General features: G+C 42.8%; 1 protein-coding gene across 1 annotated transcript in view; it reads left to right on the forward strand.

Moving 5' to 3' along the window:
* Positions 1–898: 898 nt before the first annotated feature.
* The window catches only part of LOC132223041 (zinc finger protein ZFP2-like), a 67,000-nt gene continuing 53,738 nt past the window's right edge, over positions 899–14,160 (forward strand). The window contains exons 1-2 of the mRNA XM_059678420.1: positions 899–1,519; positions 1,628–1,897. Of these exons, the coding sequence (XP_059534403.1) occupies positions 899–1,519; positions 1,628–1,897 (891 nt within the window). The remainder of the gene's footprint in view (positions 1,520–1,627; positions 1,898–14,160) is intronic.

Genomic DNA, 14,160 nt, shown 5'->3' on the forward strand with positions numbered 1-14,160 from the left:
TTTAACTATGAATTCTGCATTAAACTCAAGTGTAATTCAGATTGTGCAAGAAAACATCTCAGTAGTAAACAGCAGGGTTCTAACTACTGGAAATTCTTTTCTACTAGAGTTGGGAACATATTCAATGGATAGGGGCTTCATCTCACAGATTAGATCCTCTTCTATAGATATTAATAATTTCCTTAATGGGCTTCACTGTATTACTTCTGTTCACTGTATCCCTGTTCCAAGATTCTGCTATCAAATCCACAAAATTTACCACTATGAGAGTAAAAAGGGGGAGTGAAAGAAATAACTCAAGGATAGAAAACTGGTGAGAAGGCTGTTGTAGTTATCCCTTCCTTTACATTTATTCCTTCTGCCTGAAATACTAAACATGGGGTTTGTTTGTAACCCCAACACTTGTTTATTTGCACACTCAATTAATACAAAGAAGTACTCTGCCCACTAGAAACCATAAGAGACTTTCATTTCTAATAAAGTTAATATCAATCTTTAATATCCCACATTCAAAAAAAAACAAAACAACTCTTTCGTGGTGCTTTTACTTTTTTACCAAAGTTTAAGGGTCATGGGACCACAAAGAGAGAAAACCACTGTGGTCCATCCCCAGCCCTGATTGGTCCATTTCTTGCTCTGACCTCATAAGGCGCCATTGTGATCCGATTGCCAACCAACCCTATATAAGGTGCTGGCTGAGCCCAGGAAGCTGTGGGTAGACGTGGTTGTTTGGATTTGTTGTTAGTAGTGGATTGGCGGATTGATTGGTTGTTGCTTTTGACCTCTTCCTTCTCCTCATTCTCCTCTTCCCCCTCCTCCTCCTCTTCCTCTTCCTCGCCCTCCTCCTCCTGCTCCCCTCCTACCACTGATCCCCTTCAGTGGAAATTTTTAAATCACCATGTGTGATTTTTTTGAAGACATCCCGGCCAAAGTGGACTGCCAGTTTGGCAATTATGCCCTCCTCAGTAAAATCGGGAGGGGCTCCTTTGGCCAGGTGAGACTGGCCCAGCACCTCATAACCAGCATGAAGGTGGCGGTGAAAATAGTCAACTGTGAAGATCCCGCAGACGTGGCCGAAGAAATTCATTGTCTGAAAGAACTAAACCACCCGAACATCATAAAACTATTTGAGGTGGTCAACACCAACCACCAGGTATACATGTTTATGGAATATGCCCGGGGAGGTACCTTATACAATTATCTAAAGAAGTGGGGTCCTATCTTGGAGACGGAAGCACAAGCCCCATTCCGGCAGCTGCTGTCGGCTGTCCACTACTGTCACCAAAAACATATCGTCCACCATGACATAAAACCCGAAAACATCCTGCTGGACATGGGGTTGAATATCAAACTGGCTGACTTCGGACTGAGTGCTGTGTTCTGCAAGGAGGAGAAACTCAGCATCTTCTGTGGCACTCCCAACTACAAGGCCCCAGAACTGTTCGGGCTTGAACCATACGAGGGCCCGAAGGTGGACGTCTGGAGCATGGGGGTTGTGCTATACAAGATGCTGACCGGAGTACGTCCGTTTGGGGGAAAAACCTTAGAAGAACTGGAGGAGCACATCTTGAGTGGGCACTTTTCTCTTCCGGCTTTTCTATCTGTACCGTGCCACACACTCTTAAAGACAATGATCGACATCGACCCCGGCCGAAGACCCAACGTGGGATTTCTTCTGCAAGATGCCTGGGTGAATATCGGGGAGGCTGACCAAATGACCCCATACATTGAACCAGTCTGCACTGACATCGACCCCCAGGTCACTGAAATCATGCGGACACTTGGGTATGAGCAGGAAGAGATAGAGTCATCCCTCACGGAGAAGAAGTTTAATAGTGTGATGGGCACGTACAGGATATTAAACATGCAACTTAACACCGGCATCCAAACAGTAAAAGTAAGCCCCAGGTCCTCCTGTGACTCCAACATAACAGTTTGTACATCCGAGGGGACTTGGAGATCAGAGACGGAAGGCAGCGACCCTCGGAATACACCAACGAGCCCAGAGTTCAGTGTGCCCACCAACACACCACCGGGGGGCCTGGACTGGGGTATTGCCACCCCTCCAATTAGAGTGGAGGTGAAGAGGGTCATCCGGTCATGCAGTGCGCACTTGCAGAACATCAGCCAGCCTGGCAGTGCGCACCTGCAGAACATCAGCCAGGCTGGCAGTGCGCACCTGCAGAACATCAGCCAGCCTGGCAGTGCGCACCTGCAGAACATCAGCCAGCCTGGCAGTGCGCACCTGCAGAACATCAGCCAGCCTGGCAGTGCGCACCTGCAGAACATCAGCCAGGCTGGCAGTGCGCACCTGCAGAACATCAGTCAGGCTGGCAGTGCGCACGTGCAGAACATCAGCCAGGCTGGCAGAGAACAGTTGCAGAACACCAGCCAGCATGCCAGCGAACAATTGAAGAGTACTTCCCAGCCAGACACCAGGGGGGAATTAAGGAAACAGAAACTGAAGCCAGAACTCCAAGGTGACAGTAACGTGTTGCCTGTCACCCAGAACAGTAGCAGCCCCAGAAGCTGCAGTGGAGGCACAGAGAGAACCACCAACAAAGGCGAAGCTAGGCCATCTTGTCAGGAGACCCGAGCCTCCTCACCTGACCATAGCCAGCGCAGAAAAGGGATGGTGAGGAGGCTTTTAGGGTTTTTAAAAAGATGCTACTGCTGCACAGGAGAAACTAAAAAACCACGCGTAAAAATTACGCGTGTGGTACCGATTTAACATTCAAACATGGAGTGTTGGTGGCCACGCTTCACACACCAAGACCAAGAGGAAAAGAGGGTTAAATTGGCCACAGAGTAAAGAGAAGACAATGAACTGAGTGAGACCATGACCGGACAGTACACCACAGCACACTAGACCAAAAGCGAGGGGAGGTCAGTTCACCGCCGCTCACATGCCAGAACCTGAGGGGAGGACGGCTAACCACAGCTCACTCGGCCAAGACGTGGGTAGGTCTGTTCACCTGCTACAATACAAAGAAACCTTGAGAAAATTATCCTAAGTGAAATATGTCAGACACAAAAACACAGATACTGTATGATTCCACTTATATGAGGTACCTAGTCAACCTCAGAAAATAGATTTGGTGGTTGTCATGGGTTGGTGGTAGGAGGAATGGGCAGTTCAAGGTATAGTTTCAGTTTTGCAAGGAAAAAATTCTGGGGGTTGGTTACACAAAAGTGTGAATATAGTTAATAATAATGAACTGCAACCATTTAAAAATAGTTAAGGTAATAAATTGTATGTCATGTGTACTTGACCACAATTAAAAGTTTTTTAAAAAAATTTTTTTAGAAGCAGAAGCAATAGAATCTCAATTTCCTGTTTTGGCAATATATGATATATAGGTAGGGTATTTTTTTTGTTGTTAGATATCTTTTTTTTTTATTGCTTAAAGTATTACAAAGGGTATTACATATGTATCCATTTTATCCCCCCGCCCTAGACAGTCCCCTAGCCTCCCCTATCCCCCAGTGTCTTATGTCCATTGGTTATGCTTATATGCATGAATACAAGTCCTTTAGTTGATCTCTTACCCCCCTACCTCCTGCCCCCCAACCCTCCCCGGCCTTCCCGCTGCAGTTTGACAATCTGTATAGGTAGGGTATTACCATTGGGGTCACTGGGTGATGGGTACAGAAACTTCCTGTGCTATTTTGCAATTTCTTGTGAGTTTATAATTATTTCTAGATAAAAATGTTTTTTAAACAATACTCAAAAATCATCATTTCCTAATTATTTTACTACAATTTGCAATGAACTGTATTCTTGAGATTTTTTTAAGTCTCTTGTACTTCTCTAGTGTTGCACATCACCCCTCAAAAATCTACATTCAGTTGGAAGCTGGAAATCAGTGGGAGTATTTATACCACGAAAATTAGTGAATGCTACAAGCAAGGGCTCCACACTAACAACCCCCAGCCGGTTGTTAAGCTTTTGCCAGGAGCCTGTGGTCCAGGTGTCCTCAGGATTAAAATTAGGTTAGCTCTGAATCCTATGCTTGTGAGAGGATGAGACAAATAAGTGGCGACTAGCTGACCATAGCAGTAACTTAGAAACTTCAAAGCTGGGGATTACACCCCTAGGGGTGTTTCTCCCTAGAGAGCTGTGATAGTTAATGTTTGTGTTCACTTGGCTGAGCTGAGGGAGGCCCAGATAGCTGGTAAAACATTATTTCTGGGTGAATTCTGGAGGCTGTTGCCAGAAGAGAGTAGCATTTAAATTGTGTATTAGACTGAGTACAGAGGATCTACCCTCACCAATGTGGACAGGTATCACCCAATGCATTTTGAGGGCCCGAATAGAACAGAAGGTGGAGGGGAAAATTCTGTTTCTCTTCTGGAGCTGGGATGTCCACTTTCTCTTGTCTTTCTCTGAGTATCAGACATCGGAGCTCCTGGTTCTCCAGCCTTCAGACTCTGGGACTTACACTAGCAGCCCTGGTTCTCAGGCCTTCACATTGGGCTGAATTATACAACCGCTTTCCTGGTTCTCTAAGCTTGCAGACGGCAGATCATGGGACTTCTCGGCCTCCATACCACGGTGAGTCAATTCCTATAATAAATGTCCTCTTACATATGTGTATCTATTTATCTATAGTTTCTCAACTGGCTCTGTTCCCCTGGAGAACTCTGACTCATACAGAGGGAAAGGGGACAGACCTGACCTGCAGGGTTGTTTTGAGAGGCGAGGGTCGACTGAGTGTGCGTTTTCTTGACAGCGGGTTTTCTCATGCTTGGAGCTCTCTCTCCCCCAGGGCTCACCTGCTCTCCATCTCCTGAATTCATTGGAAGTGAAGCAGAGTGGGGGGCGGCGGGGAGGGGGTCTGGCTTTCCTCCATTTCCTGCTCTTGTGGTGGAGACATCTCTTTTCTTTTCATTCCCATTGAAGATTTTATTACACCTGTGTGGCTCTTACATAAAGTGAGGTAAGAGTCCACGAGGGTTGAGGATCTCAGGGCAAGGCGTTCCACCAGCTAAAGCAGTGGTTCTCAACCTTCCTAATGCCGCGACCCTTTCATACAGTTCCTCATGTTGTGGTGACCTCCAACCATAAAATCATTTTCGTTGCTACTTCATCACTGTAATTTTGCTACTGTAAACAATATGTAATTATAGATGTGTTTTCCGATGGTCTTAGGCGACCCCTGTGAAAGGGTCATTCGACCCCCAAAGGGGTCGCGACCCACAGGTTGAGAACCGCTGGTCTAGAGGCAGTTCTCCCTGCAGTTCACTCCAGTGATGGGAAGGAGTCAGTTGCCCTAGGCTGAGCCCTTTTCTCCTTGATTGTGTCTCACGGAAGTTGGGAAACATTCCTTCCTGGGTGGTGCTCTTGCATGGCTGAATGTGGGAAAGAAACTCAGAATAACTGTTGGATAAGCCAGGTCAGATGCTTGAGTGAGTTTGTATCCGCATTGCTCAAAAGTTCCTATCGCTGCTCTTTTGAAGTTGCAGTTTTGACTGACAACTTGGGCCTTGGGTCTGCAGGCCTTGTCCACCCTGCTGGTAGAAAATCCTTATCCTCTTGCTTTGCGATGTGACTGCTCATAGTTGGGATGAGTTGGTTGAGCGGCCGGTCCGGTTCCTTCTCTTTCCCGCGGCGCCGCCGACCCTTCTCTCCCCCCCCCGGGGAAACCGACATGCCCACGAGCGAGGCGGCGCCCGGTGCCTACCTGGTCGTCCTCAAAAATGATTTTGGCGGGGATTTCCTTGCGAATGATCTTCCCGAAGATCGTGTGGCCACCAGGCCGAGCGGCCTCAGCCTTGGCGATCTCATCTGCCTTCGTTGTCTCGCTTCCTCAAGGCTACCAGGGGCGCAGCGCGGGCGGAGGGAGGAGCTGGGAGCAGGCCCAAGACCCAGCCTGGGGGAGGTCCTCCATCCCGGGCTTCAGGAGCCGGGGGAGACCGTTTTCTTTATTCTTTTTTTAAATTTATTTATTTATTTTTTAATATGTTTTTATTGACGTCTTACAGAGAGGAAGGGAGAGGGAGAGGGATAGAGAGAAACAACGATGAGAGAGAAACATCCATCAGTTGCCTCCTGCACACCCCCTCCTGGGGATGTGCCCGCAACCAAGGTGCATGCCCTTGGCCGGAATCGAACCTGGAACCCTTGAGTCCAAAGGCCGAGGCTCTATCCACTGAGCCAAACCGGTCAGGGCTTCTTTATTCTTTTCCTGTCTCTCAGAGTGGAGTTGCTAGTGTAAGCCGGCTCTCGCTGGCTTTAAGGACCCTTGCGGGGAACACTGGAGGCTGTGCCTGGGAAGATCCGCTAATCCAGGCAGGGTTTGCGGGGTGAGGCGCCCTGGCCCTTTCATTTCTCAGCTATGGGAGGTCTTGGCTCCAGGACGTAAGCCCTCCCTGCATCATTTTTATTTTTCTCCCTCCAACAGTGATTCTCAACCTGAACTGCGCGTTAAAATCACTTGGAGAGTTTTTAACAAAACCTGGCTGCAACCCAGGTCAACTCAACCAGACTCTGGGGTAAGACCCAGGCATCGGCGGTAAGGTAAGCCTCCCCACCCTGATGTACAAAGACTCTTTCCCAGCAGTCACCCACTTGATGTCAAATGCCCGACCTTAAAGTACCTAAACCTGCCCTAACCCCACATCCTCCTTCGCATTTTTGCTCCTTTTTAAGATATATATATATATATATATTTCTCATCTTTTTGGAGCCCATTTCCCTCTTGTTGAAACCATTGAGGACCGCTGCTTACAAAATCCTATAGGTAATTGCAGTTATCATACTGGACCTCTTGGCGTCATTGGCCACTGTTGGCCATTACCTCTCCCCACCCTCTCTGGGTGCTGTTTCTCCTTCACAGGGAGCCTCCTGTTCCAGCCTCTCGTGCACTCTGTTCTTGGTCCTCTTCTCTAGCTAGCAGTCTCCAAGTGTCCTTATTAAGAAGAATTAACCACACCTCCTGGACGACCCTAAATTATTGTATTTTACCACTCTGTCTTGGTAGAATGACTGATAGCGGCCCCCTTTCATATCAGCAGTTCCCCATTGGTTATTTTTGCTGTCAAAATTAATAGGGCAATTGGTAAAATCTAAATAATGCCTGTAAATTATATAATAGTTTTGAAAATCATGCTAATTTCTTCACATATCCACAGCAAAATTATCAAAATCAGTTGATATATGCTGGGGCTCTATAACTGAAGTTTCTAAAATGTTTCCCAGTGATGCAGTTGCTGCTGGGCCTGAAACCATACTTTGAGAACCACTGATGTAAGAGAGTGGCCTTTTTTATAGGAAACAACCCACTAAAATATTTAGGAGTATAAGGGTTTCATGTTTGCATGAAAGAGATTTTTTAAAAACCCACATCCGTATATAGATTAAAAAACTAAAGCAATTGTGGTAAAATATTAACATTTGGGGAACATGAGTGGAAGGTATATGCAAATTCTATTGCAATTTCCTGTAAGTCTGAAATTGTCAAAAAGTAAAAAGAAAAATATGTACTGGTTGAGATAATAAATGATATGGTCACCTTTCATTAAGTCTGAGGGCTGAGACTTACTGACTCTCCAGTATTTATCATCTAACCTATTCTTCACTTAATTCCAATTTGGTCTATGGTATATATTACTGCCCACTCACCACCTCCATTTGGGTGTCTATTAGGCACTTCAAATTTATTTTTGCTTTCAATTGTTTGTGTCACAATAAACAATCCAACAAAAAGCCCCTCCTGCAGAATTCCATATCTATTGTAATGCCATTCATGGAATTGCTCAAGCCAAAAGCCTTGAAATCAGCCTTAACTCTTCTGTCTGTACTTTCAGCACATTTCATGCGTGTAATCATTTCTCACCTCTACTCCACCACCTTAACCCAAGCTACTATCATATAGATGGCCATGTCCTAATCTCAGGAGCCTATGAGTATGTTACTTTATATGGTAATGGGGTTTTGCTTGTGTAATTAAGTTAAGGATCTTGAAGTAAGGAGATTCCTGGATTTTTTTTTTTCAAAACTTGAATATAATATACTATTGTCTTCTCACACTGACCTGAGAAGTCAGGTGCCATTCTGATCACATGCCAGTGTATGTGAACTGTTTTTTTTCTCTCCGATTTTTCCTTTTATCAGCATTGTGCTGACCTTACATCATGAGCCATAGTATGGGTTTTGTGTTGGGCACTTGGTGGAGCCCTTTCAATCTAGTAACTCAAGCACCTCACTTGGTGAAATTTTCTTAATTTATTCTCCCTTTTAATTTCTGTTTTCTCTGTTCTCTCTTGTTGGAGCCATCTAGATCACTCCCTTAATTATCTTTTCTCTCCTCAATTTTTATTTGTCAACTTAATCTCTGCTTTTACTAATTTGACATCCGTAAGCTTTTGGGAGTTACTGAACATTCCTTTTTAAAAAGTCCTCATCTGAGGATATGTTTACTGATTTTTTAGAGAGGGAGGAGAGAAAGAGAGAAACGTCAACGTGAAAGATAGACGTCAATCGGGCTGCCTCCCACACTCTCCCTGACCGGAGATCAAATCCAAAACCAAGCATCTGCTCCAACGGGAAATAGAACCTGAAGCTTTCTGGTGTGCAGGACGATGCTTCAACCAACTGAGCCACCCGGCCAGGGCCTAAAGGCTCCTTTTTAAATTTTTCTTTTTGTTTTTATTGCATGTTTGCAATAACTTGGGAGTTAAGTGTAGTTGTCTCTATGTTTTCTGCTCCTTGTTTCCTGTTTCTGTTTTGCTGTATGCCTTTGAAGTTAGAGGAGTTCAAAAATATATAAAATATTTAAAACAGTACCTAGCACACATGATATACTCAGTAAATGTTAGATATTGTCTGGTGAATGGACTGGAGAAAAGGAGGAATGGTGACAGAGTAACAAACCTTTTTAAGTAGTCTAAGAAACGGATGGGGCCCTAACCGGTTTGGCTCAGTGGATAGAGCGTCAGCCTGCGGACTGAAAGGTCCCAGGTTCGATTCTGGTCAAGGGCATGTACCTGGGTTGCGGGCACATCCCCAGTAGGGGGCGTGCAGGAGGCAGCTGATCGATGTTTCTCTCTCATCCATGTTTCTAACTCTCTATCCCTCTCCCTTCCTCTCTGTAAAAATTCAATAAAATATATTTTTAAAAAAGAAAGAAAGAAATGGATGGGGAGCATCTGAACTTAAATAGGTTGGGGCTATGGTGGATATACAAAAATTAGACATCCTAAAGTTCCCACAGGAAGAGTAAGGTACATTTAGAGATGATTTTAAAATTTCTGGCTTGAGAAAGACTGTGTCTTCCATTACTGAAATTGAGAAGACAGGAGAAAAAGCAGTATTGGGGGAATAACATTGAGTATTCTTTTGGACTTGAGAAGTATGAGGTGGCTTTTGGCTAGGCTCCGCCCTTCAGTACTGACTGGCTATGCGGGACTAGGTTGGGTCTTAGAGTCTAGGCTCGCACTTCGGAACTAGTGTCAGCCCTTAGGCCTTAGCTGGGCTAGTCCGGGCTAGGGCCATGACAATCATATTGATCCGGGCCTGGGGGAAGCCCCGGTCTCCACCAGAGTGCCTTACAGGAAAGGACCCATCAGGGAGCATCCTGGCCTAGGAGCCAGAGGTTGAAAGGGCTGCTGACTCTCAAGGAGAGGTGCCTGTGGAAATCACTGACACAGGCTGGGTTCCTTGGGCCTGCGGGAAGAACAGGTATTGCTTAGGGGCTGGGTCTTTGGGGCGAGGTTCCGCCCTCCAGACAGGGTTTGGCTGTTCGGGGCTGGGCTCTTTAGTGCTGGGCTCCCCAGTCAGGACTGGCTACAGCTGTTGGGGTTAGGGCTCAGCTGGGCTCTGCCAGGCTCCGCTCCGCCTTTCGGGACTAGTTTTTGTGTTTTTTAAAGAAGTGCGAGGTGGCCTCAGTCTTTCGCTAAATCCTCCTCACAATCTGACTCCTACCAAAGTGCCAGGCTCTTTTCTCTCCATTTTTTAACATAATCTTGTAAAAATCAGGTGTCAGCATTCTACTTATTTTTTGAGAAATCACAATGGAACTTGCCTGAATTACCCAAAACATCTTCCTTCTGAGCTGTCTTAAGATTTAATAAGTTCACGAATTTGTGTATACTAGTATGTGCCTCACTTTAAGAACAGAAGAAGGCCTCCATATCTTAAGAAAAATGATAAAACATACCAGACAGGTAGAGTTGTTTACCTTGGCAGACTGGTTTTGCAGGGGAATTACTAACTTTTTAACTATCTTTATATTGTTTTGTTTCAAAGACCTGGGTATTATTTTTGTAAATAAAGGTTTTTAATTTAAAGATAAATAATCAATGTAAAGGTATTTCCAGAAACCCTGGTTTTCATCAGCTACTTTGAAAAATAGTCAATGAAACGAACAGAACAGAATTACTACTTATGTAATTATGTAATTACATACTTGTAATTATGTAAAATGTGATTTTTTTTTCTTTTGCTGTCTGACTTCTTATTTTCTTGATAGGCTTTACAGCTCTTTAAAAGATTGCACAGGACCAGACAACCAGTTTTTAAAAATGATACCAGAGCATTAGAAGGTAAGCTGACTTATTTTCCTTTGGAACAAGTCTATTCTTCAGATGGCTGCTCATATATCCAAGAGACCCTGTATAGTCAAGCCTCATCTTATGGAATGGCCTTCACTACATCTTCCCTGATGTTGTTATGTGTTATAAAGATTAGTTTACAATTACACTGTTTTGAGGAGTATACACTTAAAGAAAATTAAAGTCCTTTCTCTATTTTATTATCACAATTTCACACACTCTAGGACTAGATACTACCATATTGTTAATGCCTTGTGTCATTCTAGAAGTGACAGCACCTAAGAAAGAGAATCTATTCCAAGCAATTCCACATTTAGCATTTCACTGTTTTAAGTGATTTCTATCTTACCTGGTTCTGTGTTGGTCATGTTCACTTCCAATCCTCATACATTTCTAAACCTCTTTACCTAGGTTAAGTGTCTCCACTGTCCCAGGAAATTCTAGTTTTTGTAATTCACCAAAAAGAATTTCTTGAATATTAAAATATATGCCATATATTGTACTTTACACAAATTCCTCATTTAATTATTATAACAACCCTGTGATATAGTTGCTATTACAGTAAACCCTTGATTTTGTGGAGATTGATTTAACAGAATTAGGATTTAATGGAAAAATTTCTAGCCTGGCCAAAACCGGTTTGGCTCAGTGGATAGAGCGTCGGCCTGCGGACTGAAAGGTCCCAGGTTCGATTCTGGTCAAGGGCATGTACCTGGGTTGCGGGCACTTCCCCAGTAGGGGGCGTGCAGGAGGCAGCTGATTGATGTTTCTCTCTCATCGATGTTTCTGACTCTCTATCTCTCTCCCTTCCTCTCTATAAAAAAATCAGTAAAATATATTTTAAAAAAAAATTTCTAGCCTGTATCTCATGTGAAATTAATTTAACACCCTATTAAGTTTAAAATGCTTTAAACCAAGATTTGTTTATAATTAAATTGATCAATTTGTTGTTTTGTTTATTTGTTATTAAAAAATTTATTTTTAACAAATTTTAGGGAATAAGCCATATGTTTGAAAAATACTAGTAATTTCACCAACGTAAATAAGTGTTACATATCTACAACCATAGTCTGCATATTTAAATCCAAGAGTGATTGCTCATAAACAATGTTCAGCAAATGATTAGCATTTGATCACAGATACCAAAGCATTAGAAGTTAAGTTTTTGTTTGTTTTTCCTTTGTAACATCCCACGGGGTAATTGGTTCTATTGTTGCATGGCGTGACTTTCTGCAGCAGTTTTAAGGCATGCCACCCATCTTCCGACATGAGCTAAGCCATGCCTGCCCCAGACGTGTGCATTTGTTTATTCACAGTGACTGGTGAATGCACACATTTACTAGACCTATTTAGTATAAATTTAAAAGTACAGTCATACATGTAGAAAAGTTTTCTGTGAAATTAAACTTTCATACATAATTTTAATTACACAAATGCATCTACATTTGTCAATTTTTTAACATAGACATTTGGAAAACCTGTCTACTACATATATATAAAAGGCTAATATGCATAGTGTCCCCTCGGGAGTTCAACCAGGAGACCGGGAGTTCGATCACTCACTATGTCGTGCGCTGACCACCAGGAGGCAGCACAGAACAAAGGAAGGCCCCGGCCGGCAGCCAGAAGGCCCCAATCGGCTCTGATCACCAGCCAGATCTAGGGACCCTACCTGTGCACGAATTTCGTGCACCAGACCTCTAGTTTTATTATAAAATGGACTGTCAGCTTTAACAGACACCCTGCCTCACCTGAATTAGTGCATTATATCGAGGTTTTACTGTATGATTTCTGTTAAGATAAGAAACTAAAAAATGTGAAAGAATTTTCCCCACATTTACTTAGCAAGAGGTAGAGCTAGGATTCAGCCTAAGCAGTCTGGTTCCAATGCCCAAACTCTGAACCACCTTGCATATTGAAATTCGGAAGCATAAAAGGAAGGTTTTATGACTATTCTCCCATCAAAATAGCATATTTTTGTTGCTTTAAATGTTTTTAAGTGAAGTAATTTTAAGAACAGGTAACATTGTATGTTTACTAAGCACTTTATATGGATCATTCCATTAAATGCTTACAGCAATACAGTAAGGCAGTTTGTCAGGTTCAACTGAATGATGCTGCTGTAATGATGCTGAAGTCTCAGTGGTATACATGAACAAAAGTTTTATTTATCATTTACTTTACATGTCAGCCACGGTGCTCAGAGCTGCTATATATTTATTTTAATTTGTATATGTATGTCTGGGTTAATGTGCTTGTAAGTATTGAGTTTTGCCATCTTAAAAACATTTTAAGTTAAATTCTTAGATTTATAGAAACAAAGAATTACATTGGATTTATTGAATCTAATATCTTGAAGTACACCAATGAAATTGGAAGTGAAAAGCAGGAAACAAAAGTATTAGAGTGCTGAAGGTTTATATTAGATTTCATTACAAACTTGCCCGCCTGTCATAAGTTCTCCAAGAGGCTTCTGTAATAAATTTCTGATTTTTATACTTTGTTTTACATGGAGCAAATATATTTCCTCTACTAGAGAAGTAGTCATTCATAATGAATAACATGTAAATTATTGGGGCAGGAATTACAAATTAGAAAAGCAAATAACTTTATGTATTTTTCTTACTGTAGCAGCCAGAATAAAAATAAATGAAGAATTCAAAAATAATAAAAATGAAGCTTCTTCTAAGAAAATAGAAGAGGTACAGTAATTGAATTTTTCAATTTTACAATAAAATGCTTGTAAATTGTATTAGCAACTAGAGCAGTGGTTCTCAACCTTCTGGCCCTTTCAATACAGTTCCTCGTGTTGTGACCCAACCATAACATTATTTTTGTTGCTACTTCATAACTGCAATGTTGCTACTGTTATGAATCGTCATGTAAATATCTGATATGCAGGATGGTCTTAGGCCACCCCTGTGAAAGGGTCGTTCAACGCCAAAGGGGTCGCGACCCACAGATTGAGAACCGCAGAACTAGAGGACATGATGAAAATAGAGGGGTTATGTGAAATACAAACCGGATAGTTAAAGCAACTGTAGATAACCTTCACTTGTTTGGTACTGCTCACCTCCTCTGGATCATCTCCCTACAGCCATAAGAAAACAAGTTGCCTGGTAAAAAGAACAAGGATGGTAGCCCTGGTCAAAACAAGAGCAGCTGAATCAACTCAGACACCCACAGAAGTGCTATCTTCACTTAAGGCAACTGACTGAAACTGAAAAGAATGAGTGCTGTGGTACCTCAGAACTATAGAGGAAACTCCTACTCATTTAGCTCAACTAGACAGATTTTTTTTTCAAAAAAATTCCTGTCTTGGCAATGGAAGTTAAACAGCCACAGTTCATGAACACTCTTGGTTTGCCTTTAATATCTGCATTTTAGTCAATTGTTTAAGACAGTCTACTGAAATTAGTCCGTGAGCTCCCTGGTACTCCCAATGCATATTCATTGAAAACATTCACAATGATTTGTTTCCTGTATAAAATCATGCTGCGTATATACACTATCTCAGTTTTGAGCTTCCTAAATATTCCTGTTTCTAACCTTGGATAAATATAGGGAAAGGACCCATAGGAAGAAAAAGAAAAATGGAAAACTATT

The sequence above is a fragment of the Myotis daubentonii genome, chromosome 21 (genome assembly GCF_963259705.1).
Source record: "Myotis daubentonii chromosome 21, mMyoDau2.1, whole genome shotgun sequence".
NCBI classification, from domain to species: Eukaryota; Metazoa; Chordata; class Mammalia; order Chiroptera; family Vespertilionidae; genus Myotis; species Myotis daubentonii.